The sequence below is a fragment of the Haematobia irritans genome, chromosome 3 (assembly GCF_050003625.1).
Source record: "Haematobia irritans isolate KBUSLIRL chromosome 3, ASM5000362v1, whole genome shotgun sequence".
NCBI lineage: Eukaryota > Metazoa > Arthropoda > Insecta > Diptera > Muscidae > Haematobia > Haematobia irritans.
The window spans coordinates 108,769,145-108,796,236 of NC_134399.1; the positions used below are offsets into that span (position 1 = coordinate 108,769,145).

General features: G+C 31.4%; 1 protein-coding gene across 2 annotated transcripts in view; it reads left to right on the forward strand.

Annotated features, from left to right (window-relative positions):
• The window catches only part of g (adaptor-related protein complex 3, delta 1 subunit-like garnet), a 30,794-nt gene that overhangs the window by 1,236 nt on the left and 2,466 nt on the right, over positions 1–27,092 (forward strand). The window contains exons 2-14 of one of the 2 annotated variants that reach the window (XM_075298813.1): positions 9,304–9,399; positions 11,642–11,770; positions 11,861–12,001; positions 12,119–12,248; positions 12,347–12,486; positions 12,795–12,868; positions 17,446–17,594; positions 17,670–18,017; positions 21,364–21,535; positions 21,595–21,751; positions 21,806–22,463; positions 22,536–22,670; positions 22,735–22,867. In XM_075298813.1, coding sequence (XP_075154928.1) covers positions 9,304–9,399; positions 11,642–11,770; positions 11,861–12,001; positions 12,119–12,248; positions 12,347–12,486; positions 12,795–12,868; positions 17,446–17,594; positions 17,670–18,017; positions 21,364–21,535; positions 21,595–21,751; positions 21,806–22,463; positions 22,536–22,670; positions 22,735–22,867 — 2,462 coding nt within the window. Of the gene's footprint in view, positions 1–9,303; positions 9,400–11,641; positions 11,771–11,860; positions 12,002–12,118; positions 12,249–12,346; positions 12,487–12,794; positions 12,869–16,897; positions 16,972–17,445; positions 17,595–17,669; positions 18,018–21,363; positions 21,536–21,594; positions 21,752–21,805; positions 22,464–22,535; positions 22,671–22,734; positions 22,868–27,092 lie in introns of both variants that reach the window. The other variant, XM_075298812.1, reaches the window with a different exon arrangement.

A 27,092-nucleotide genomic window follows, 5' to 3' on the forward strand; every position in this document is an offset into this window, starting at 1 on the left:
TTTCCTTAAATTAAAAACGTAGGGAAAAAACAGATTTTTATTTTTATTATAAATGTAGTGATTTTTTTCTTTTCCACAGTTTACTAAAATTCTTTAGTATTTCAGGTATTTTAAGATAATAAAAGATTTACTAATTCAATAGAAGTAACAAAATTTTTCTTTCAATAAGGACACAACTTAATAAAAAAACTGAATTTAATTGCAATGTTCTATCGCCATATCTGAACTTGACAACAACAAAATGTGATTTAGACAATGAGCTCGAAAAGCTGTTAATATCAAGTCGTACCTTTAAAGGATGTCTTATTTTACTCTACATTACGACTCTAGAAGTAATCTATGAACGACTTCCATTACAAATTGACTCAATATTAAATGAAATCATAAAATTTTTAAATCTTGAAATAGCATTGGAAGTGGCAATATCATATTATTTCAGTTTAAGTTGCTATGTAAACTGATCAATATTGACATTAATCAACTTCTAAAAATCATCGAAAGTCTTTAGCAACGTTTTAGGATCCCGAGCAATATTCTGAATTAACCCAGATATGCCGACCGTACTACATGTAGTACACCTGTTATGTTCAGGTTTCTGCGTTTACAGTGCTTTACATTTTCTAATCTACTTGTTGGTGTGCTACAGAATATAACGGCCCGTCGGCATATCTGGGTTAAGTCTATCCTTTGGGCCAAACGAATATTTTCTACTGTAACGTTATAGGAAAAAAGAAGAGAAAGAGAATTTAAATCACTATTTGATTTATATTTTACGACCTCATTCACAATTAAGTGAAGGAATTTGCACTAGTCTCAAATGTTCCTTGGCCTTTATAATATAATGGATTCCAAATTAATACCCGAATAGAACCTTTTTTTATATAATAAATAAAGAAACGAAATTTGATTTTTTTTTCTATAAGGCTATTCAGAGATCGTTACCCTCAGATTTACTCTCGAAATTTATTTTCTCCCATTCTGTAAGGAACCCACAGGTTTACATACCTCAAATTTCCTGTTCTACATTTGAGAGACCGTACATTGTGTCCGTTGCTAGAATTTGGAATTCTCTCCCAATAACACTCAGGTGCTTCAACTTTACTGTTTACCAATTTAAGCAATTCTTCTTAGAGATTTTTCTGACTGGATGATTTATATAAGAATACATTAATTAATAAAAATGTCTGTCATTGCCAATGGTAGTTATCCTTATTTTCTGGAATAAGTATTTGTGGATGTTATTTGAACCTTTAGCCATATTTTTATACCCACCACCATAGAATGGTGACGGGGGTATAATAAGTTTGTCATTCCGTTTGTAACACATCGAAATATCGATTTCCGACTATATAAAGTATATATATTCTTGATCAGGGAGAAATTCTAAGACGATATAACAATGTCCGTCTGTCTGTCTGTTGTAATCACGCTACAGTCCTCAATAATGAAGCAATCGTGCTGAAATTTTGCACAAACTCGTCTTTTGTCTGCAGGCAGGTCAAGTTCGAAGATGTGCTATATCGGTCCAGGTTTTGATATAGTCCCCATATAAACCGACCTCCCTATTTTGGGTCTTGGGCTTATAGAAACCGTAGTTTTTATCCAATTTGTCTGAAATTGGAAATCTAGAGGTATTTTAGGACCATAAAGAGGTGTGCCGAAAATGGTGAGTATCGGTCCATATTTTGGTATAGCCCCCATATAGACCGATTTCCCGATTTTACTTCTTGGGCTTCTAGAATCCGAAGTTTTTATCCTATTTGCCTGAAATTGGAAATCTAGAGGTATTTTCGGGTCATAGTATAGGCCTCATAAGAACGATCTCCCGATTTAACTCCTTGGGTTTGTAGAAACCGTAGTTTTTGATTTTGTAGTTCTGATTTGCCTGAAATTGTAAATATTCTGTTATTTTAGGCTCACAAAAACGTGTATCGGATTAAGTTTTTATCGGTCCATTAATGGTAATGCCTCCATATAGACCGACTTCACTTCTTGAGGGTGTAGAAGGCGCACTGATCATGAAAATTGCTTGAAACCCAATGTAAAATTTCCAGATTTTAATTCTACAGATTTAAGATTTCAAATCAAGACGTTATTTTATAATTTTCTTGCACACTTACAAGAGATGTTAATTATTCCTCTAAAACTGAAACAAAAATGGTTCTTATAAATCCAGACTCTGATCTTCGGGAAGTGTCCTCAAGTCCTCAAGCCCTCCTGAAATTTCAAAGGAAACCCTAATATTTGGTTCATGGTGGTGGGTATTTAAGATTCGGCCCGGCCGAACTTAATGCTGTATATACTTGTTTTTGCCTTATTTTTGCTATTTGGTTTGCACTTATATATTCTACACATTTTCAAAAAATTCATTCATATTGTTATTTAATTAAATGGTAAAGTTATTTTAGATTTTATTTATTTATTCATTTAATCAACCAACGCCTCTATGGACTAAATGTTGATAGATTTAAGAAATTCAAAGCAAATTGCTTAAAACTAACTCTTAACCTAACCTATCGCACAATCTTTTAATAAAAAGTAAATTCGAACTAATATTTGTAAAGACAGTAGGAAATAAATTGTCAGTATCAGATCCCAACAAAGTACTATGTCATATGTTCGAGAAATGTAATAAGAGTTTACGCTTAATTGAAGAAGGGCTAGCTGACAATTTTTTTAGATTGTGAGGCAGTAAATTCCATAACCTTGCCACACGCACTGAGAAAGAACCTTCAAGCACTACATGGGAGAAATGACAGTTTCTACTAGGTATCAGGCTCACTTAGACTATTCAGTCCATTGTGATACCACATTGGTGAACTTCTCTCTTATCACTGAGTGCTGCCCGATTCCATGTTAAGCTCAATGACAAGGGACCTCCTTTTTATAGCCGAGTCCGGACGGCGTTCCACCTTGCAGTGAAACCACTTAGAGAAGCTTTGAAACCCTCAGAAATGTCACCAGCATTACTGAGGTGGGATAATCCACCGCTGGAAAACTTTTTTGGTGTTCGGTCGAAGCAGGAATCGAACCCACGACCTTGTGTATGCAAGGCGGGCATGCTAAACATTGCACCACGTTGGCTCCCACAGTTACTACTAGAGTTCAAGAAAGTTATAGTATTAAAAAGATACAAAGGAAGACCATACTTGACAACACAAGAAAAATTAAATACACCTAAATCGCAAGAAGTTGTCAAACGAACAACCTAAGAGACGAGAAGCATACATTTCATAATTATCACGAACATGCCTGCCATATACAAATCTCAAGATGTTGTGAAAGCAAATATTAAGTTTACGTAAATTAATATAGTTAGTGTCTGTGTAAACTTTAAGCTTGGCATAAGCAGTGCATGGGCCAGCCTAGATCTGACTGTTTCAGGCATAACAACGTTGAGACTGTAAAGACGCCTAAGCGTAAAGTTAACTTTAGAACATACATGAGCTATGTGACTAGTCAAATTTAAATCAGAATTGATCTCATATCCCAAACAGGATACACGCAACTAAGTGGGGAGTTAAATGTCACTGTCATTTCGGTAGAATGTCCTCTATAGTGTACATCGATAGTTAATTTGGTTAATAGATTTATTTATTTTCAGCAATTTTTTAAATGAATACGTATTCAGTTTTAATAAATTGTTTAATATTTTAATGATAATTTTTGTGTATTTCCGAAAAATATTTTCAATTATATTTTTATTTGGAAATATTTCTATTATTTATTTAAGATGTTAATTAGAATAACTAGTCTTTTAGTTAATAATCCAAACATTTCGAAATCGTTTCTTTGTTGACTTCTTCATTATAATTATTTCACTAAAAACTTAACGGTATTATATATATTTTTTTTTAATTTAATTACATTTCCAGTTCCAATCTACTTTTTAATTGGAATATTTTATGATATTAATTTGAACTTAAAAAAAAGGAATGATATTTAAACTGACGTTAAATATTAAAAAATTTTAATTTAATTTATTTCTTGCGTTCTGGAACTGAACAAACTTCATTAGATTCGATTTGGACAGAATGTGTTTTATTTTAGGCTCGTAAATAAAAATGTTAATCTTACTATTATTTCATATATCTAACTATTATTCCTGAACTGAACATTGCTAATATTAAAGTTTTTGTATTTAAACAACTGACATGTAAGCTTTACTGACGAAATATTTGACCAAGACGAATGTCAAACTAGTATAGTTATATATTCTACATAGCTAAAGGTCTTTCTTCACCAAAATACTAAATCAAAAGTACAAAAATATATAAATTTTTATCAAGTATTGCTTTGCCGAACATCGGCTTCGGCAAAAAAAAAAAAAAAAAACAAACAGCTTCGGTCGAGCTCTACTACCCAGCTTTATAAAGAAAACGACGTTTAAAAGTACCTGTACCGATAACACGTATCGAGATTGTATCATATGCGGAGGGATAGGCATTTTCAGGATGGGCTAAGCACCAAGGGACACCTTAGTTAGCTACGCGAATGCGTCTGATATAAATAAAAAAAATGGAAAGCTCATTCCAGATATTTTAATTTAATTAACATAACTATGTTCAGTAGAAAGGCAATTGTAGTATTGCTATTAACGTTATCTTCATTTTCGCAGACATACATTTTTGAACACAATAATGTATTCACAATGCATCTTGCATTGTCAAATGTCAAGTCAGATTTAAAATATTCCATACTTATGAAAAATATGTGACCATGCCAGTGTTTTCATCATAATGTATAATCTGATTCAATGTATCGTGCATGCATATGTACATATCGGCGTGTTAATTTCATATAATAGTTTAAAGAATATGCTTTCACTTTGGCAACGAGCTTATCGCAAAAATTCGTTTTGCATGACATTCAACATTCTGTGTATTTTCTGAAAAAAAAATTACAAAAGATGATAGCATTTTTTCTGTTCATCTAGACATTCCAAACGAAAATTGAGAACTTTTAGCATTTCATCAATGGAATTGTTTGTCAATTTTGGAAATGGTTAATTGGATGTCGTCTTCTTCAGAAATTTTAATTTGGTTTTCTCGTCCTCTCAAAAGATGAAATAATTGTTTTTAATTTCGGTATATTCCTGTAGAAATCTTTAAAAGTAGATACTGAATTCTTAACAAAATTGACCTTTACAACTTCAGTCGGATTAAATTTAAGTATAGTTGTAGAGAGTTATTACTTTTAGGCTATACAGTCCATTGTGATTAGAGCTTCCCCGAAGCTTCGGCCAAAAGTCGACAATCGGCTACGAATCGGCCTTCGGCGTCAATAGGCCGGTTAACCGAAGCCGAAGCTTTTTGAATAATTTATTTCATATCGAATTGTTCCAGTGTTGAAGTTGTCTCTTTCAAAACATCCAGAACTAATAAAACATAAAAAAGGATAATAAATCCGTGTTTGTCATTATAATACCAAACTACTGAATTTTTAATACTAAAAAGTTAATATAATATATAATTAACTAAACACACACCAAATTTCTTTAATTAAAAATTTCAGGCTTTGCCAAACATCGGCTTCGGCAAAAAAAAAACCGTTTCGGTCGAGCTCTAATTGTTATACCAAGTATAAATGAGCAAGTTAAATTCGTGGTTTGTGTCTCGGTTAAGCAAAATTCAAATTTGTGGGTCGGAAATTAATTTTAATAAAAAGAACAAGATTTCATTAGAAAGGGACATTTTAGTGTTGGGAAAACTGGCAAATACCGCCTATTAATTTATATGAAGACATACTAAGCGTTCGTGGTTTTATATCGTTGAAAATTGATGTAGTGGATATAAGATCCCAGCAAAAACTGGCCTCATTATACACAAAAAAATTTTTCTGATTCAATCACGAAATTAATTGATCCAATTAATTTTTTTAGTTGAAATGTCTTCAATCACAGAAATGATAGAATCAATTAAAAAATGAATTGGCAGTCAATTAAAAAATGAATTGATAGTCAATTAAAACATTAATTGATCCAATTAAATATTTAATTGATACTATTAATTTGTGTGATTGATTTTTATTTCAATTAAAAAATTTGTTGAATCAATTAAGTTTTTCATTGAATATTTTTTAAAACTCAATTAAGATATTAATTGGGAAAATTTTCGTAAAATTTTTTCTGTGTACAATTGGCATTACCAGGAGTACAGCTGTCATTACACGTTGCATTACATTGTGGTGAATTATAATGACTAACTTGTAATGACAAAAATAAATACTTCTCGGTAATTTTCGAATTGTTATTCTCAAATTTTTATGCTGTTGGCTGTAATGTAATGTAACGGTAATTCTAACACTTTTCCGTTAAGAAATTTTTATCACAAATATTTCATAATAATTGTGCTTTAAATTAATGCCATTAACATATTATGTTTTAAATAAATGCTGCATTCAATTTCAAATGCCATTTGCCTTATAAAAAAGGGACGTCAAATCCATTTTTAGCAGATTTCGAACCTAATGTGAATTGACTATTCGATATAAATATTATAACGTAATTCACGAATCCAACCCCCTTAAACAACCTACTTTTATTTCTATTTTAAGTGTGAAATTAATTTGCGTGTAATTTTATTTAGATGATTTATTAGATTTTTTTTTATTTATACAATATTCGTTTCTATTCAAGTAGTGCTCCTATTACAGCATTACTCGCCATATTTTGATCCATTGTAATCGGCGATAGAAACCAATATTTTCGAGATTTGGTTGCCTGAGACAATAAGTGGCTATTTTGCCAATTTTGGTGTATCCAGGAATAAGTGATTACATATTAGGTGATTATATGCTCTAAAAGCACTACTTATTTCAAGGCCGAAAGTATGCCTGGGGAGAAGTACTTTCCTCCTAGGACATGCGTATGTAAATGTAATCCGGAGCTATGCCAATTAATAAGTGGTTATTAATTTTTAAATAAGCTTACAATCAAGATTACCGGGTAATGAGAGTTTTTGCTGGGATAGTAAAATGAAAAATACAAACATCTAATGGGCACGAAAATAAGATTCTTAAATAACTTCAAAAGTTTCAAGTACAGTATTTGAGATATAGCGTCACCAGATAACGGCTATATAGGCCCGATATTGGATCGCCCATATTCCATATTGGACCATTATTGGTGCATTGCCAGCGCTAGATAATGGAGAGGAAAAATATCAAAATTACAAAATAAAAAGTCTCATGTTCAGTGTTTAAGTTGTAGCGTCACTATATATAGCATAGATATCGGATACTCTATATCTGGGAAACAATTCTTGGTGAATTGTCCCGACGAAATGCCAGCAATATCTATTAGTGAGGACAAAAAAAATCAATATTAAAAAATCAAGTCTCATGTGCTGTATTTGAGTTATAGTGTCATCAGATATCGGCTATATATAAAGGTTGATAGGGTCAAAGTTTGGTCAATATAAACTTGACGTATTTCTTTCAATTTTGCATTTAAAAAACACCCCTCATTTTGAATGTGTGTGTGTGTAGAATGTTGCTTTTATTTTGATTTTGGAATTCACTCTTCAGTTGTCAAAATGCCGTCCAAGCAAGAAGAGCAGCGTATCAAAATTTTGCTCGAGCATCGCGAAAATCCGAGCTACTCGCACGCAAAGCTGGCAAAATCGCTGAAAGTTGCCAAATCAACCGTTACAAATGTAATTAAAGTGTTTGGGGAACGTTTGTCGACAGCCAGGAAGTCTGGATCGGGGGGGAAATCGAAACCAGGAAGCCGCTGAGACGACAAAGACAGTTACCGGTAGTTTCAAGCGAAACCCTAACCTCTCTCTCCGAGATGCCGCAAATAAGCTGGGTGTATCGTCTACAACCGTGCATCGAGCCAAAAAACGAGCCGGACTATCGACTTACAAGAAGGTAGTGACTCCAAATCGCGATGATAAACAAAATACGACGGCCAAAGCGCGATCCCCGACGATGCTGACGCAGTTTGACTGCGTGGTAATGGACGACGAAACCTACGTCAAAGCCGACTACAAGCAGCTTCTGGGACAGGAGTTTTATACGGCAAAAGGAAGGGGAAAGGTAGCAGATATTTTCAAGCACATAAAACTGTTTGGCTAGCCATCTGTACCTGTGGCTTGAAAAGCAGCATTTTCATAGCTTCCGGGACTGTCAACCAAGAAATTTACGTGAAAGAGTGTTTGAATAAACGTCTGCTGCCTTTCCTGAAGAAACACGGTTGTTCCGTACTGTTTTGGCCGGATTTGGCATCTTGCCATTACGGTAAAAAGGCCATGGAGTGGTACGCCGCCAACAACGTGCAGGTGGTTCCCAAGGACAAGAACCCTCCCAACACGCCAGAGGTCCGCCCAATTGAGAAATACTGGGCTATTGTCAAGCGGAACCTAAAGAAGACTAAAAAACTGCTAAAGACGAGCAGCAGTTCAAGGCAAACTGGCTTTCTGCGGCAAAGAAGGTGGACAAGGTGGCTGTATAAAGCCTAACTGAATATTTTTCCTGAATTTTATACTAATTGAACTTGAAAAAGAAATTTAATTTGATTTTTTAAATAAACGATTTCACCGATTTACACGCGTTTTCCCTTGACCAAATTTTGACCGTATCACCCTTTAGCCCAGATATTGAATCGCCTATAAGCCCTAAGAAACCATTCTTTGTGAATCCAGCACATGAAATGCGAGTGATAGAAATTTGGACAGGACAAAAATTCAATATTATAAAAACAAAAGTCTCATGTACAGTTTTTTCTACAGAGTCATAAAATATATCGGCTATACAATTAAAATAATTACCCCAAAAATAATATTTTAGTTAAAAACGTAAATACTTTCAATAGCTCTCTTAATTTTGTAATTTGATTAAAAGATACATAATTTTATCGGTAGTGTATATCATTTGTAATTTCGTTATTTTGGATTGGATCGCCAATGTGGAAGAAAATTCTAATCAACTATTGACATAAATTGCTGCTAGTACGGGAGTAATAGTATCCAGTCACTAACGCCAATAATAATAATTTGAAAGTTTTAAAAAATTCAATTCAAATTTAAAAATTATTATGCAAATATTGGTGATATTATTGTCGTGTCAGATATTATTTTGTTTTCGAAAAAAAATATATGACCGGTCGATTACACCGCCTACATAGTACTCGTCTCATATTAATCTTCTATCTTTCAAAGAATAAAAAATAAAGGGAAAGAATTTTAAAACTTGGGGAAAACCTTAAACTGAATTTATCAAACAATTTTTCGAAACTGTAAAACCTATTTTTTAATTATAACTTTTTCTATTTATTAATATGTTATTTTTTTTTACTTTCAGGCTAAATACATTTCCCAGTGTATAGAAGAAATTAAACAGGAATTACGACAAGACAACATTAATGTAAAATGTAATGCTGTGGCCAAACTAACTTATGTAAGTTATATACTATAAAACCACTTCACTTGAAACTTTACTATAATTTAAATCAACCCAATATACGGCTTATAAATATAGAGATGTCGAGAAATGGAGAAAGATTTCTATTATATGTGAAACGATATATTAATGAAATTTGAGATATTTTTTGATACAATCAGTACCCGGTGAATAGTGTTTTTACCTTGCATATACACAGAAAAAAACATCACCAAAATATTCCCAATTAAAATTTTTTTTCAATGAAAAAATTAATTGATACTATTAATTTTTTAATCAAATTAGAAACTTTATGTCAATTAAGTCAATGATTGCAATTTTTAAATTTTCAATAAAAAAATGATAAATTAACTTTTTAATCAATCTCGGAAGAGTAAGACAGTTAAAAAATTATGGATATTTTTTTTTTTTTAAATTCTTAATTAAATTTTTTTTGAAACTATAAATTTTTGAATCAAACTAAAAAGGATTAAAAATAGTTATAGAAAGTGATTGAATTAAGTATAGCGATTAAAAATAGTTTCGTTTTTAATAAAAAAAATTAATTGGATATTGCAATCGACATCAATTAAAAACTTTAATTGAATCAATTAATTTGCTAATGAAATAAAGTATTTTTATGATTCTCAATTAAAACTGTGTTTGATACCATCATTTTCGTGATTGAAGACATTTCAATTAAAAAATTAATTGGATCAATTAATTTTGTGATTGTATCTGAAATTTTTTTTTGTGTTTACTACTGTGCGGAAAAATAGCAAGAATTTTTATTTAAATTTCGCCCGGAAATCTATTTGTCGTAATTTTGGTTGATATGAAATTTGTGCCAAAATTCTAAATCAAAATAATCATTAGCCGAACCCAATCGATCTTACATATAATATGGGGGTATTGCATATTTCCCAACAAAAAGAAAATAGTAAGAAAATATATTTCAATAAAAAAAAATAGCAATTACAGGCTTGGGTTTTCAAAGTCAGTTTATTTTTTATTTATTCATTCAATATAATACAAAGGCCTAGTGGCCCACATAGTGTATTACACAGTAACAAATCATTACCATAGGCTTCAGAGTAAAAATACTTAAAAATTAAGATCCTTACAACTAAATAAATACACATCACAACCGGTTTCCCAAATCTAATGCACGAAAATAATTCAAGTAGTAGGAAAAAATGTATAAATTACTAGTAAATAACCCCGTATCAGTGACAAAAAAACTAAAGAACAGAGAATAAATAGTCCAGTCAAGTGAAATAAATTCAACATCAGGCATTGAAATATTCATAAAATTTCACTCGAAAGACATTACTACATTGAGAAAAAATGCGTAAAGAATAGGGTAACACATTCCAACACCGAGCAATCCTAACAACAAAAGACCTCATGTAAACAGAATTCCTCACAAGAGGAATGAGTAATTGAGGATTTCTCGTAGATCTACTAAATGAAAAGCTCTCATACAAGGCTAATGGTTGACCTCTTTTAATAATTTTATGAAATATGTGAAGTAGACGAATGTACGAATGTACAGTTGTGAATGTGAATAAAACAAGTTTTAAGTAATTCCATTTTCAGAATATCGCCGAAGATAAGATATCGCAGATCGGTTGCACGGATATTATTGACTGGACCGATGACAGCAGATTTGTTTTGGATCTCCGAACGGTTTTCGCACAGTGTTCACTTTTTTGAAAAATAACCACAAAGGCAATATTGGCGGTCTGTGTGTATTTTGTTTTACGGTCCCTTCCAACCGTGCAGATATATCCTTTATCTAACAAAATTTTTCCAAATTTTTTTCTATGGTAATTGCTTTGTTTTGGAAACCCGAAAAGTTTTCCCACAACAAGCACGGTGTTGGGAAAAATTACCTTAAAAGTAATTTTAACAGTGTTGCGAAAAATTACCTTAAAAGTAATTTTACTTTTACCGATATTTGAAAACTCCAAACGGATGGCATCAAGTTCAATTTCGCAAAATTTTGGCGGTTCGAAAGAAATAATAAAATTGTAAAATATTCCAAATTTAAAAAAGTAAATTTTATTTAAGTTGTTATTTCGTATTGCGCCAAATGCTTCGCCGCAAATTTGAATTCATTAAAATAAAATTTTCCCCGGAAGTAGTTAATTTTCCCAATAAAGCAACACTTTTGTTCAAAATTCAATCTTTATTCATTTACAGCAATTGATTACTTGAGTTCTTTTATATTTGTTTAATTTTCGCATTCTTTTTACAGATACAAATGCTAGGCTATGATATATCATGGGCTGGATTTAACATCATAGAAGTAATGAGCTCTTCACGATTTACTTGTAAACGTATTGGTTATTTGGCAGCCAGTCAGTGTTTTCATCCAGACAGCGAGGTAGGTGGCAAACTTCCACCATAGAGTTTTCATTAGAGAAATTAAAAATTTTAAAATAAAATTCGGTTTAATTTCTTTCTTATTCCATAGCTTCTTATGTTAACCACGAATATGATACGCAAAGATTTGAATTCACAAAATCAATATGATGCTGGTGTGGCGTTAAGTGGTCTTAGCTGTTTTATATCGCCTGACTTGTCAAGAGATTTGGCCAACGATATTATGACGCTGGTATGTGTTTCAGTTGACTTTTGACATTTTTGAAATTTAAGAACATTCAAATTATTTACTATATTTTATTCCAATTATTTTTGGAAACAAAACTGATAATTGCATTCTTTTTTCTAGATGAGCTCGACCAAACCCTATTTACGCATGAAAGCCGTCCTTATGATGTATAAAGTATTTCTACGTTATCCAGAAGCTTTAAAACCTGCATTTCCAAAACTTAAAGAGAAATTGGAAGATCCTGATCCAGGTTTAATAAAACATTTCCATTTCTATATACTTATTTCATAATGTATTTGTTTTGTTAGTTTATCACTAATGGATTATTTTTATTTTTATCTATTGCAGGAGTACAATCTGCTGCCGTAAATGTTGTTTGTGAATTAGCACGTAAGAATCCTAAAAATTATCTTCCTTTAGCTCCTGTATTTTTTAAACTAATGACAACATCAACAAATAATTGGATGCTTATTAAAATTATTAAATTGGTGAGTTTTGCGTTTTGATTTTCTTATTTGTAATTGTCCATTGTGTTAATTTGTCTAAACTTACCTGAGCGTATGTTTTGAAGTGTTTTGAATGTAGTGATGGTCTGTCTCTTCAATGATGTGACCATTTAAAATGCTTTAATTTTTTTTTGTTCATCTCTTCGAACACAATTCTATATACTATATTACAAAAAAAAAACAAAAATAACTTATGATAAACAATTTATAAAATACGAATATTTTATTTTTTATATATTTTATCCTCCCCGGTTACTTTTCCTAACTCCGTATACCACAAAACAACAAAGTTCGCCAGCCTTACCACTATTGAACCAGCATTGGGGCGTAAATTAACTCAACCCTTGATTGAAATTATTTCCAGGTTTAACAAAGTCTTTTTTAATTCTTTCTTAACAACGATTTATTTAATACAAACTTAATTTGAATTGTGTGTCTTTGGAAAGATTGGAATTTATTTTTTATGTTCGGTTCTTAGTCTTGAGCTATAATTGTTTCAATTAACTTGGTTGAATTATGATTTCCATTCAGTTTTATTTTTATTTCTCCACCACCACACCAGCAGCCTTCACATCTTTTTTATTGTCCTACTTAATTAATTTATTTATAATTTTGAAAAAGAGCTTGTTTTTCAATTATTGTAGTTAGTTTGAAATTTTGAATAATTTAATTTAATTTTTTTCACTTATTTTCAACACGAAACGTCTCAAACATTAAGAGAATATTATCCAATTTCTAACAACACTGAAACTAGCCAGAAAGAAATTTATACCAATGAATTTATTTTTTTATATAAAATCGTATATATGCTTGTTAGGATTAAGACCTACAAATACGTACATGGGTATTTTTGTATTTCATTTCATGATAAATGGCCAGATTCCCCTTTTTAAATTTAATAATTTTTATTGGTTCAAAGATGAAAAAACTAAAACCATTGGACAATAAAAAAATCGATTTATATATAGCATGTTGTACAGAACATAAACTATAGCATGTATTCGAAATCCAATCTATCTTTCGATCTATATAAGATGTAAAGAAATATTCCATATTATGCTCCAAACATCTTCAGCAGATGGGATTTTTTCATTGGCTAGATCTTAGATCATTCGAAACCAAATCAAATTTTCCATCGTTTGCAGGGAAATTTTCTAGATACCAAACCAAAGTAATGACGGTTTTTTTATTAAATTTAACGGAATATTTTATAATTAAGATTAGAAAAATATAACGACGAAGATAACGAGTTTCATAAATGTAACGCGAAACGACCTTGTTTATATATGTAATTAATTTCTCCCTCCTTGCTCCACGTAAAATACACGCGATGGCAGTCACATATCGAATCAAAAACTCGGGACGATGGCATTTTACCATATCGCGTACGTCGACCTTTAAATAATCGCAAAAATTGGCTTTTCCAAATTCCTGAAAACTGACAACTCAGGTGGGAAACTTTTCCAATGCCCTTTTATTTACCGGTAACCGTTTGGGTTTTCGTACAAAGATTTATTTTAACTAAAACAATAATTATTATAATAAATTAATCAGTATTCTCCGTTACTCATTACGACTTCTTTCCACTTCTCGAACATTTTGTTGATACCGTTTCGAAAAACATCAGCCAGACTTGTAGCGAAAAAGTTGTTGAGCCAGATTCGAAGGACTTCGCCATCGATGTAACACTCCTTATGTGGTTGGAAAGAGAGCAGGAGCTTGGAATGCTTTTTTGACGACTTGGACAACATAAGGGCTTGGCTGTTGCCTTTTCAGACGAATAGCTTCATTTATATGGTTCAGCTAGGCAAAGTAGAGGGTCCTTTTGGCAGTGCTTTTCGTTTCCCTAAGGGACTCAAATGACATTTTGATTTTTACTGTTTATAATGTCGTTTATTCAGCCTCGAAGGTCATTAAAATTTATCTGGACAAAGAACCAGAGGGAATCTTCGAAGTACACTTAGTTTATTTTTAAATAAGTGAATTAGGATTTTATGCTGTATATACATAAACTTTGATATATAAAAATATTCTTAATTATAAAATGTTTAATGATTTCTAAACTACAAGTCAATTATATTATTTACGTTGGTAGAGAACATTTTCTTGTGAAAATGCTGGTTCTCTTCTGATGGCTTCTTAATAAAACTGTATATGAAGACATAACCAATTTGCAGCCAATATGTATGTGTTTAGAGTACGAAAGCATTCAAAAAGATGAAAATATACCAAAAATGTTATTGCTTCTCATTTTTATGACATGAATATAGGTTACATTTTATACTCCGATCAGAGGATTGCTTGAACGTAGCTTTTATAATTCCTAAATCCTTCATCATAAAAGGTCCTGTGCAGTATTACCGTTGAGAATTTATAATAAGTGGCTATAACAGGCGGCACACTAATTGTAAAAAAGTGGCACAGTTTTTATTTTTATAAAATTAAAAAAAAAAACGAAATTATGCAGAAGATTTTTTTCCAAATTAAGGCCGGTACTGTGTTCGTATTTGCGAGATAAAAATCACATTATTTCGCGATTACTTTTTAAAAAATAATTATACACACAAATAATATTTTTGTCTTCAATCACGAAATTAATTCATCCAACTAATTTTTAATTGAAATGTCTTCAATGATAGTATCAATTAAAAAATTAATTAAAAGTCAATTAAAAAATTGATACTATTAATTTTTGTGATTGATTTTTGTTTCAATTAAAAAAAAAAAGTTGAATCAATTAAATTGTTAATTGAATATTTTTTAAAACTCAATTAAAACTTTAATTGGAAAAATGTTCGTTAAATTTTTCTGTGTACTTATAAATAAAAAACTTCATATTTCCTTTGCGAAATCTGGATAAAAAAGTAGGCACCGTTTGACTCAAATTATTTGCTTTGAATCGAACTATTTGAAGTAACCGCGAAAACCGAAGTACCTTTAGATGTAAATAAACCCAAGAATCATGTTATCTCAATTTCATCGAAAATTAATCCTTGAAATTATCAGTTCATGAGAGAAACTGCATCACCTTGCCTATTTTCAGGCGTAACAATTAACCGCGTCATAACACTACGGTTTGTCATGAGAAAAGTGCTCAAAATTATAGTATTGGATGCATTAGTTCGATTTTATGTTGATCACATCCGTAAATTCCAAGAGATCTGGAAGCAAAATTTCCGAAAACTATTGCACCAAAAGGGAATTAAGTAAAAAGTGACACACCAAAACTTGGCACAAAAATGTAAAATGTATGACATTTAATGGTGGGAAGTATTTTTTGAATATATTTTTGGCACGCTGTGCTGTGGTAAAAATTAAATAATTTATTTTTGGGTCTGGTTCATATCTAGGATAATTTCTCTTCTGCAAATTTCTAAAAGCGATTTCGATTGGGAAAAAAGGTGCAACATTCTCGAAATTGATAGCAAAATATGAAGGACACTGTGATAGATTTTGGATCCTGTATCTCTCACAATATTAGGAATTAACAATAACTTTGGAATGACGCTATCATTTGGTCGAAAATGCAATGAGGAAAAAAGTAGGGTAACACCAAGGCAACATATTTTTTGCGAATCGAAAACGCCATTAGTACTTCATATAATCTATAGAGTGACTCTTATTCGATTAAATTTAAATTAAAGGTTATTCAAAGTAGTTTTGTGATATTTTTTCTCGATAATAATTTCTTTGGTACGTTCACAATCTTCGGTGGTCACCAGCTCTAAACTTATATTTCCCATGGAAAAGTCCGGAAACTCGCCATCAATCAAAGTTTTCGCTTCAAATGTATTTTATATCAAAATGCTATAATTCATAAACTAAGCATCCAGAATTTATACGTTTTTTAATTCTTGTAACGCTATATGTCAGGATAGGTAATTTTCAATTGACCGTACCATTCCAATCTTGGCCCCTTGCCATTGAGCTAAACATGGAATCGACATTGATAAGAGAGAAGTTCAAAACTATGGTATCACAATGGACTGGATAGTCTAATTGAGCATAAAATAACCGGCAGTCACTATACCTAAACTATCCTTCAATTAACCGTTGATGGTCTATTTTATAATAATTATAAGCTCTCCATAAATATTTTACTGCTGGATTTTTTTCATATAGTGTTTTTTTTCATATACAAAGAAATGTCAAACATTTTCAAAATGTTCCTTAATTATAATCTTTACAATATTCATTATTACATTGCCCCAAACTCCACAAAACCAAACTATTTATTAAATTAAATTAAAAGAACGACTACACAGGCAACAAGACAATCAAATATAAAATAAGATCATTGTAATTTTGTATTATGATAAAATTGTATTTGTTTTCAATCTCGAGCTTGGTTTTATCATTTTTATCTTCTTTTTATCTCTTTTTGCATTTGCAGTTTGGCGCTTTAACTCCTTTAGAACCCCGGCTAGGAAAGAAATTAATAGAACCACTCACAAATCTTATCCATAGGCAAGTTTATGTTTATGTCTCATAACGAACAAAATCCAACAATTCAAAAAATTAATATACAACAACAACGACAAAAACAAAAAAATGCAAATTTAAAAAATCTTTTGTTTGATGATGTTTTCTTTGAAAATGAACATGCGTGTGCGTATTTTGTATGGTTTGACTTTTGTAATGCCTAATGCCAAGAAAAGTAAATGCTTTTGATTTATTTTTTTTTTTAATATTTTAATTTAAAAAAATATATATTTATAATATTAACAATAATAAATTTTGTGTATTTCGTATTTTTTTATAGAACATTTTTAAGCAATTTCACGTACACTTCGTAGCTTTTTTACGTACAAGTTTTGTTACATTTAAAATTGAGAAAAAAAAACTTTATTATATAATTTTTTGGTTGTTAATCTTACAAAGTAGTTGATATTTAATTATTAAATGTATAAGTCATGTATTCCTAATTTCTTCCCTCTACAGCACATCGGCAATGAGTTTGTTATATGAATGCATCAATACAGTTATAGCGGTTTTGATCAGTATTAGCAGTGGTATGCCTAACCATAGTGCCTCCATACAACTTTGTGTACAAAAATTACGTATCCTAATTGAAGACTCCGATCAAAATTGTAAGTCAATCGGTCAATGGTCACAATATATATATAGTATGGCATTTTATCATATCATTTGAAATCATTTTACAGTGAAATATTTGGGCCTCTTGGCCATGTCAAAAATCTTAAAAACACATCCCAAAAGTGTTCAAGCTCATAAAGATTTAATATTAGCTTGCCTGGATGACAAGGATGAATCAATTAGACTGAGAGCCCTGGATCTGCTCTATGGCATGGTTTCCAAAAAGAATCTAATGGAAATTGTTAAACGCCTATTGGGACACATGGAGAGAGCAGAGGGTTCAAACTATCGCGATGAATTACTTTATAAAGTTATTGAAATTTGTTCACAAAGCTCATATCTTTATGTGACCAATTTTGAGTGGTATTTAACGGTGTTGGTCGAATTGATACAATTGGAGGCGGGATCAAAACATGGTAAGTAACTAATAAAGTATACCCAAGGAAATTTGTTAGTATAAACAGCAGACAAAACTGAAAAGAGTCTACTGAAAATAGGAAAACAAACACAATCTGCAATTTTTTGGGACTCGATTATATAAATATGTGATAGTTTAAAGAATTTAAGAATATCCCAGCAAAAACTAGGTAACCACATCTCATTACAATTGACATTACCAGTAGTAAAGCTGTCATTACACGTTGCATTACATTGCGGCGAGTTATAATGACTAACTTGTAATGACAAAAATAAATACTTCTCGGTAATTTTCGAATTGTTATTCTCAAATTTTTAGGCAGTTGTAGTTAATATAATTATTCACATAATCGAGCACTTACATAAAAAATCAAAAAGAATATGTAATGTAACGGTAATTCTGAAGATTTTTCCGTTAGGAATTTTTATCACAAATATTTCATAATAATTGTGTTTAATGACATTATCATATTATGTTTTAAATAAATGCTTTCTTATACCTCATTCACATTACACTTCCAAAATGCGTTTAAACTAAATTTCAAATGCCATTTGCCTTATAAAAAAGAGACTTAAAATCCACTTTTAGTAGATTTCGAACCTTATGTGAATTGGCTATTGGATATATTGTATCGTAATTCACGAATCCAACTACCTTAAACAACCTACATTTATTTCTATTTTAAGTGTGAAATTAATTTGAGTGTAATCTTTTTTAGATTATTTATTAGAATTTTTGTTTATTTATACAATATTCGTTTCTATTCAAGTAGTTCTCCTATTACAGCACCACTCGCCATATTTTGATCCATTGTAATCGGCGATAAAAATCAATATTTTCGAGATTTGGTTGCCTGAGACAATAAGTGGCTGCTCTGCAAGCTCTGGTGTATCTACGAATAAGTCATTACATATTAGGTGATTATATGCTTTAAATGCACTACTTATTTTGTGGCCGAAAGTATGCCTGGGAAGAAGTACTTCCCTCCTAGGACATGCGTATGTAAATGTAATCCGAAGCGATGCCAATTAATAAGTGGTTATTAATTTTTAAATAGGCTTACCTAAAAGATTACCGGGTAATGAGAGTTTTTGCTGGGATATATTTATTTATTTATTTTATAAAGAGTCAAGTCGCTAGACCATATATGATCCAAAAACTACACAATTCCTTGAATAATTGACTTAATTTATAACAATAAATAGTATAACAAACAATAGATTCAATCACGAAATTAATTGATCCAATTCATTTTTTAATTGACATGTCTTCAATCACAGAAATGATAGTATCAATTAAAAAATTAATTGAAGGTCAATTAAAAACTTAATTGATCCAATTAAAAAATTAATTAATTAATTTTTGTGATTGATTTTTGTTTCCATTAAAATATTTGTTGAATCAATTAAATTTTAAATTGAATATTTTTTAAAACTCAATTAAAATTTTAATTGGAAAAATGTTCGTGAAATTTTTTTCTGTGAAACTACATAAAAAAAAAATTATGATTCAATCAAGAAATTTATTGATCCAATTACTTTTTTAATTGAAATGTCTTCAATAACAGAAATTATAGTATCAATTAAAAAAGATTAATTGATCCAATTAAAGAATTAATTGATACTATTAATTTTTGTGATTGATTTTTGTTTCAATTAAAAAATTTGTTGAATCAATTAAATTTTTAATTGAATATTTTTTAAAACTCAGCTAAAATTTTAATTGGAAAAATTTTCGTGAAAACTCAGTTAAAATTTTAATTGGAAAATTTTTCGTGAAATTTTTTCTGTGAAACTAAATACAAAAAAAATTGTCTGATTCAATCAAGAAATTAATTGATCCAATTAATTTTTTAATTGAAATGTCTTCAATCACAGAAATTATAGTATCAAAAAAAAATAATTGAAGGTCAATTAAAAAATTAATTGATCCAATTAAAAAAATAATTGATACTACTAATTTTTGTGATTAATTTTTATTTCCATTAAAATATTTGTTGAATCAATTAAATTTTAAAATGAATATTTTTTAAAACTCATGTAAAATTTTAATTGGAAAAATTTTCGTGAAATTTTTCTGTGAAACTACATACAAAAAAATTTCTGATTCAATCAAGAAATTAATTGATCCAATTAATTTTTTAATTGACATGTCTTCAATCACAGAAATTATAGTATCATTAAAAAAATTAATTGAAAGTCAATTAAAAAATTAATTGATCCAATTAAAGAATTAATTGATACTATTAATTTTTGTGATTGATTTTTGTTTCAATTAAAAAATTTTTTGAATCAATTAAATTTTTAATTGAATATTTTTTAAAACTCAGTTAAAATTTTAATTGGAAAAATTTTCGTGAAATTTTTTTCTGTGAAACTATTTTATGAAATGACATTAATTGACAAACTAAAAGTTTTTGAATAAAAAGCCCATAGGTGTTTCATTTTACTTAAATTTTAGCTATTTTCTTTTTCTCTAAGAAATGAGGAAAACCGTACATCATGCTGGGATCCATTTTTTTTTCTAAACACGGACAGGAATCGGATCCCACGTGAGAACACTTTTCTTTTTTCTGCAATGCATTTTATTTGCAGACAGAAATTATAAACTTAATCTATTTGACCCGTAAACTATACAAAATATTACAAATTACAATAAATTGTGGAGTTAGCAGTGAATGCTATAAGTAATACCACTCCATACAGTGGGTCAAAGGCTTACGTGAACATTTAAAGTACATATCAATCACAGTTTTATTTGGGCATAAAAAATATTTGATTGAAAAATTAATTGGTTTGATTTCAAATAATTTTAAAAATTTAATTGATGTTGAGCAAAACTCAATAAATTTCTTGAATTGAACACGTGACTATTTTCAATTACTTTCTTATCTTTCTTACATTGTGTTTTTAGTTTGATTAAAAAATTGATTGTTTGAAATAAATTTATAATAAAAAATTTAAAAAAAATCCATCAATTTTTAATTGAGTATCAATTAATTTTTTAACTAAAAATGTAAAAATTTTCAATCATTGACTTAGTTGATTATTTTTTCTATGTTGATTAAAAAGTAAATTGTATCAATTTGTTAATTCAAAAAATTTTCAACTTCAATCAACTTTTTAATTGGAAATATTTTGATGATATTTTTTTTTCTGTGTACCAAATTTGCTATTTTATTTTTTAGGAGTGACTACTTTTCCTTTTCAGTAGACTTTTCGCAAAATTACATAAATTTTGTTTGCTGTCAACTTGGGATGCAATTTAAACTACCATTTGTCCCAATGGCCGATACTCATTTTTAATGTTGGCTATTTCTTAAATTATTATTAATTATTTTTTAGGTCGTTTAATAGCGGAACAATTATTAGATGTTGCTATAAGAGTGCCTGTAGTGCGTCAATTCGCTGTAAAAGAGATGACATCTCTTTTGGATACATTTTCCATATCATCACAAAGCAATTCCATGTATGAAGTTTTATATGCAGCAGCATGGATTGTAGGTGAATTTTCCAAGTAAGTTTTAAATGCATTAGACGGAGCCAAAATAAGCTAATTTATTCATCACACAATAGCGAATTAGAGGATGCAGAGCATACTCTAAATATATTGTTGCGCCCTCGTCAAGTGCCGGGACACATACAAAGTGTATTTGTACAAAATGTTATAAAATTGTTTACACGATTGGCAACAACTTGCCTGGAAAATGAAGATCCCAAAGGTTTAGTGAGGGTAAGTCAGTATATTTTTACGATGTAAAGGTGAACATACTAATTTTTTTTGCAGTTGTGTAATCATGTATTGGAAAAATTGCAAGAATTTAATAGTTCCGATGATATTGAGGTTCAAGAACGTGCCAATTCTGCTTGCGTATTGATCGATATGTTGAAAGCTCAATTTGACGAAGCCAATATGGAGGAATGCAATCAAAATGTTGACTTTATAAGCTCTGATGAGCCAATTGAAAAGCCTAGATCTTCAACAATACCCACATTGGCAATTGAAATTGTCCAGGAAATGGCATTATTGTTTGCCGGTGATCTTATACCCGTGGCACCTAAAGCCCAACGTAAAGTTCCTCTACCAGATGGCCTTGATTTAGATGAATGGATTAATCCTCCACCCGAAGACGATAGTGATGAATCGTCGCACGATGACAAAGAAGAGCTATTTGTAAGTGCAACAGCACAATTAGAAGAGAATAAACGTAGACCTAGCGAAGAACTGACACCCGAACAAATTGAACGTCAACGCATGCAACGTATGATTGAACAATCGAATAATCCACACTATTTGAAATCATCACCATCTACACCAGATGTTGGTTCATCGAATGCCAGATCATTGAGTAGCAATAATTCTCAACATAATGCCGATCAATATGATAATATTGATGATATACCTATTGCGGAGTTGTCATTGGACATTCCATTAAAAGTAGGAGGTAAGTAATGCACATTGGTATTTATTGATAAGATTTATTAATAATATTTTTTGTTTGTTTTTTCGTTAACAGCAACAAAACGATCTGATCAGTATCTATTGCAAGAGAAAGCAAACAGTAAAGAAAAAAGGAAACATAAAAAATCGAAAAAGAGCAAAAAATCAAAATCTAAAACAACATACAATACAACTTCAGATTCCGAAGATGGTAAGGATATCGAAAATTTGCCAAATGCTAAAATTTGAATTTAAATAATTCCATGTTATTACAGAACCTAAACCAATGCATATTGTCAATACTACATTGGATATGCCTGAAGGAGTATCATTGTCTGATGGTGATGACAAAGATGGAAAGTTCGATTCCGATGATCCGCATCGAGCTTTGGATATTGAATTGGATATGTAAGTGTTAATGTTTTCTATTTATTTTCTATAAGAATCTTGGGATTTTAATAATCTGTTTTAATTATTGGAAATCTTAAGACAGAAATGATATATGCTCGTCACGTATATTTTCATTCCAAAAGAAATGCCTGAGTCATAAGCAATAGAAGGTTGCTGAAAAAGTTAATTTTTACGTTAAAACATTATTTATTAGACTATATCTGCTGAAACATAAAACATATTTTTTATATTATTTTAACTCATTTTTCAACCAAGCCCAAAATGGCCCTATACGGTTACATACACTCATAGCAAAAAGTCTGCTAAAAACAGCAGTCGGTGTCTGCTGTTATAAAGGGTGGTTAAAATTTCAAGGGCCGATGTTGATTTTGAATAAAACACAAAATATTTAGGAAATTATTATAATTTTATTTTATTACGATATATTGGTATTAATCAATTATGTATGGAACAAAATGTCGGCCATATGGGCGCCGCGACCTCGGTGGCACACCTTCATCCGATGGTCCAAATTTTCTATGACGCTAAGGCATAATGGAGGTTCTATGCCGTTAATGTGCCGACTTATCTCATCCTTTAGCTCTTGAATTGTTGCTGGCTTATCGACGTACATCTTTTCTTTCAAATAACTGCAAAGAAAGAAGTCCAACGGTGTCAAATCACATGATCTTGGCGGCCAATTGACATCGCCATTACATGAGATAACACGGCCATTGAATTTGTTGCGCAAAAGAGCCATTGTTTCGTTAGCTGTGTGGCAAGTGGCACCGTCCTGCTGAAACCACATATCGTCCACATCCATATCTTCCAATTCGGGCCATAAAAAGTTCGTTATGATCTCACGATAGCGAACACCATTCACAGTAACTGGCTGACCGGCCTCATTTTGGAAAACATACGGCCCGATGATGCCGCCAGCCCATAAACCGCACCAAACAGTCACTCTTTGTAGGTGCATTGGTTTTTCGATAATCACTCTTGGATTCTCATTCGCCCAAATGCGGCAATTCTGTTTATTGAGGAATCCACTGAGGTGAAAATGTGCCTCATCACTGAAGATGAAGGTGCTTGATATGCATTTTTATTTGAACGCCCATTTTCATAATAAGTCTGGATAACTTTAACACGTTGGATTGTGTATCTCTCCATGGTTCAAATTGAGTAAGTCTGAAATAGAGAAATGTCAAATAAAATTCGGAAAAAAAACTTGGCATTTAGGTGTGGTTCACATTCAACATCGGCCCTTACAATTTAACTATTTTTATTTTTGTACTTCAGCGTATAACGAACAACAAATTATAACATTTTTAGGGTATAAATTTCCCCCCAACACATATTTAAGAACCAAAAGTAGTTTTTGGTATATTTGTGCACTGTAATATACTTACAAGCTCCTAAATACGACCACCAAACATTTTGTTTGCTGTTATGCCTCAATTTGATAAATATTCAGATTTTTTGTGCAAATACTATAGATATTCATAAAATATTGTTTTAATTATGTTAGGATAGCTCCAAAGTTGACATTTTTATTTGTTTAAGCCAAACTAACACATATTTTAGTGTAATCGTGCTGAAAAAGTAGCAGACAATGTTTGCTATTTCAGCAAACAGTGACTGGTTTCCCTTTTTCAGCAGACTTTCTGCGATCCCTACTAAAGAATTTCTGTGAGTGTAGATAGTCATCATATAGAAATTAATAATTAGGACAACAATTAATTTAATTTAATTTAATTTAATTTATTTATTTTCATATGTATCAGGTTGGTTGATAAGTACCGGGTCTAACAAAGAAAAACACATTTTTTTGTCAAAATTCGTTTTTATTATTCAACATAGTTCCCTTCAAGAGCGATACAACGATTATAACGACCTTCCAATTTTTTGATACCATCTTGGTAGTACTCCTTCGGTTTTGCCTCAAAATAGGCCTCAGTTTCGGCGATCACCTCTTCATTACAGCCAAATTTTTTCCCTGCGAGCATCCTTTTGAGGTCTGAGAACAAGAAAAAGTCGCTGGGAGCCAGATCTGGAGAATACGGTGGATGGGGAAGCAATTCGAAGCCCAATTCATGAATTTTTGCCATCGTTCGCAATGACTTGTGGCACGGTGCGTTGTCTTGGTGGAACAACACTTTTTTCTTCTTCATATGGGGCCGTTTTGCCGCGATTTCGACCTTCAAACACTCCAATACCGCCATATAAGCTAATCGATAAAAATTATTCCATGTGCATCCCAAAAAACTTTGCCAGCGGATTTTTGAGTCTTTCCACGCTTCGGAGACGGTTCACCGGTCGCTGTCCACTCAGCTGACTGTCGATTGGACTCAGTAGTGTAGTGATTGTCACATATCAACGGAAAAACTCGGGTGTATTACGAGTTAACAGCTGCAGACACCGCTCAGAATCATCAACACATTTTGCACAGAGCTTCCGCATATCCAAATATTAATGAATGATATGACCAACACGTTCCTTTGATATCTTTAAGGCCTCTGCTATCTCGATCAACTTCATTTTACGGTTATTCAAAATCATTTTGTGGATTTTTTTGATGTTTTCGTCGGTAACCACCTCTTTCGGGCGTCCACTGCGTTCACCGTCCTCCGTGCTCATTTCACCACGCTTGAATTTTGCATACCAATCAATTATTGTTGATTTCCCTGGGGCAGAGTCCGGAAACTCATTATCAAGCCAAGTTTTTGCTTCCACCGTTTTTTCCCCTTCAGAAAACAGTATTTTATCAAAACACGAAATTTCTTTTTTTCCATTTTTTCACAATAACAAAAGTTGCTTCACAAAAGACGCTCTATCTCACAAACTAATTGACTTACAGACGTCAAATTTTGACACGAATCATTTGAAGGTTGGTACAATATAAAAATAATATGCATTTAATACTAGCGACGCCATGTATGTGTCAGACCGGGGACTTATCAGCCAACCTGTTAACTAAGCCTTACAAAGGCCTTATACAGTTACTTAAAACCACATTTTAAATACTACTCAAAACAATTATCTTATTTCTAACATTAATATACTAACAATAATACAACAACAACAGGATACTACTCTATAAATTAAAGTGATCAAAAGAATGAGTTTCTTGAAAGGCGGGTTATCTCGGACTTTTTCCACCCCTGTGGACGGTGTTTTTATGATACTAATAACCGATATAATCGGTTTTCATAAAAATACATAGTTTTGAAAGGATAATCTAGTTTTATTTTCACAAAAAATCAACGAAAAAACTGTTTAGAATATATATTTACCCTTATTCCTGAAGTCGCCCTCGCCGTCTCTTTGGTATTCCGTTCGTCGATATATTCTGCTATCGACGAAAATCGGTATCGCTTTTTGTCGCCGCTACGAGTTTAGTGATTAAATTTTGAAGAAGTGTTTTAGACTTTATTAATCCAACAATTGAAAAATAAATTTAAAAATGGAAATTGGTAAGAAGTAAAGTGACTAATCTTCAAAAATTACAAAAAACAATAAAAAAAGAACTAGAGATCAGCCATTAGATAAGCCAAACTGACTCAAACGATATAAAACCGGTTGGAAGAAATAGTTTGTAGTTTAATGCCTTTGGCCTTTAAATGGTAGAAAAGCTGTAACTATTATTAATACACCAAAAAGTTTTTCAGCGGTGGATTATCCCACCTCAGTAATGCTGGTGACATTTCTGAGTGTTTCAAAGCTTCTCTAATTGGTTTCACTGCAATGTGGAACGCCGTTGGGACTCGGCTATAAAAAGGAGGTCCCTTGTCATTGAGCTTAACATGGAATCGGGCAGCACTCAGTGATAAGAGAGAAGTTCACCACTGTGGTATCACAATGGACTGAATAGTCTAAGTGAGCCTGATACATCGGGCTGCCACATAACCTAACCTAACCTTTATTACCGAGTATTGTAATTGGTACAAAAAGTAATCGTCGTCGCCGTTGCCGTTGCCACTCTACAGGAATACCAAATGAATGACGAGACGACTTAAAAGCGAAGGCGAGAGCGAGGGCGACTGCGGGAATAAGTGTGATTAAAACTTGGACACAATTTTTTCTTTTAAATAAAATATATGTTGCGCCTATTGGGAAGCATTTTCAATGCAGTTTTTAAAATACCCGGATTTGCCTAAATTTGGCAATTTTAAAATAAAAATGTAAAACCCGAAAGCCAGGTCTTGAGGCCTTGAAAACACCGGTTGTTGTAACAGTTTATTGT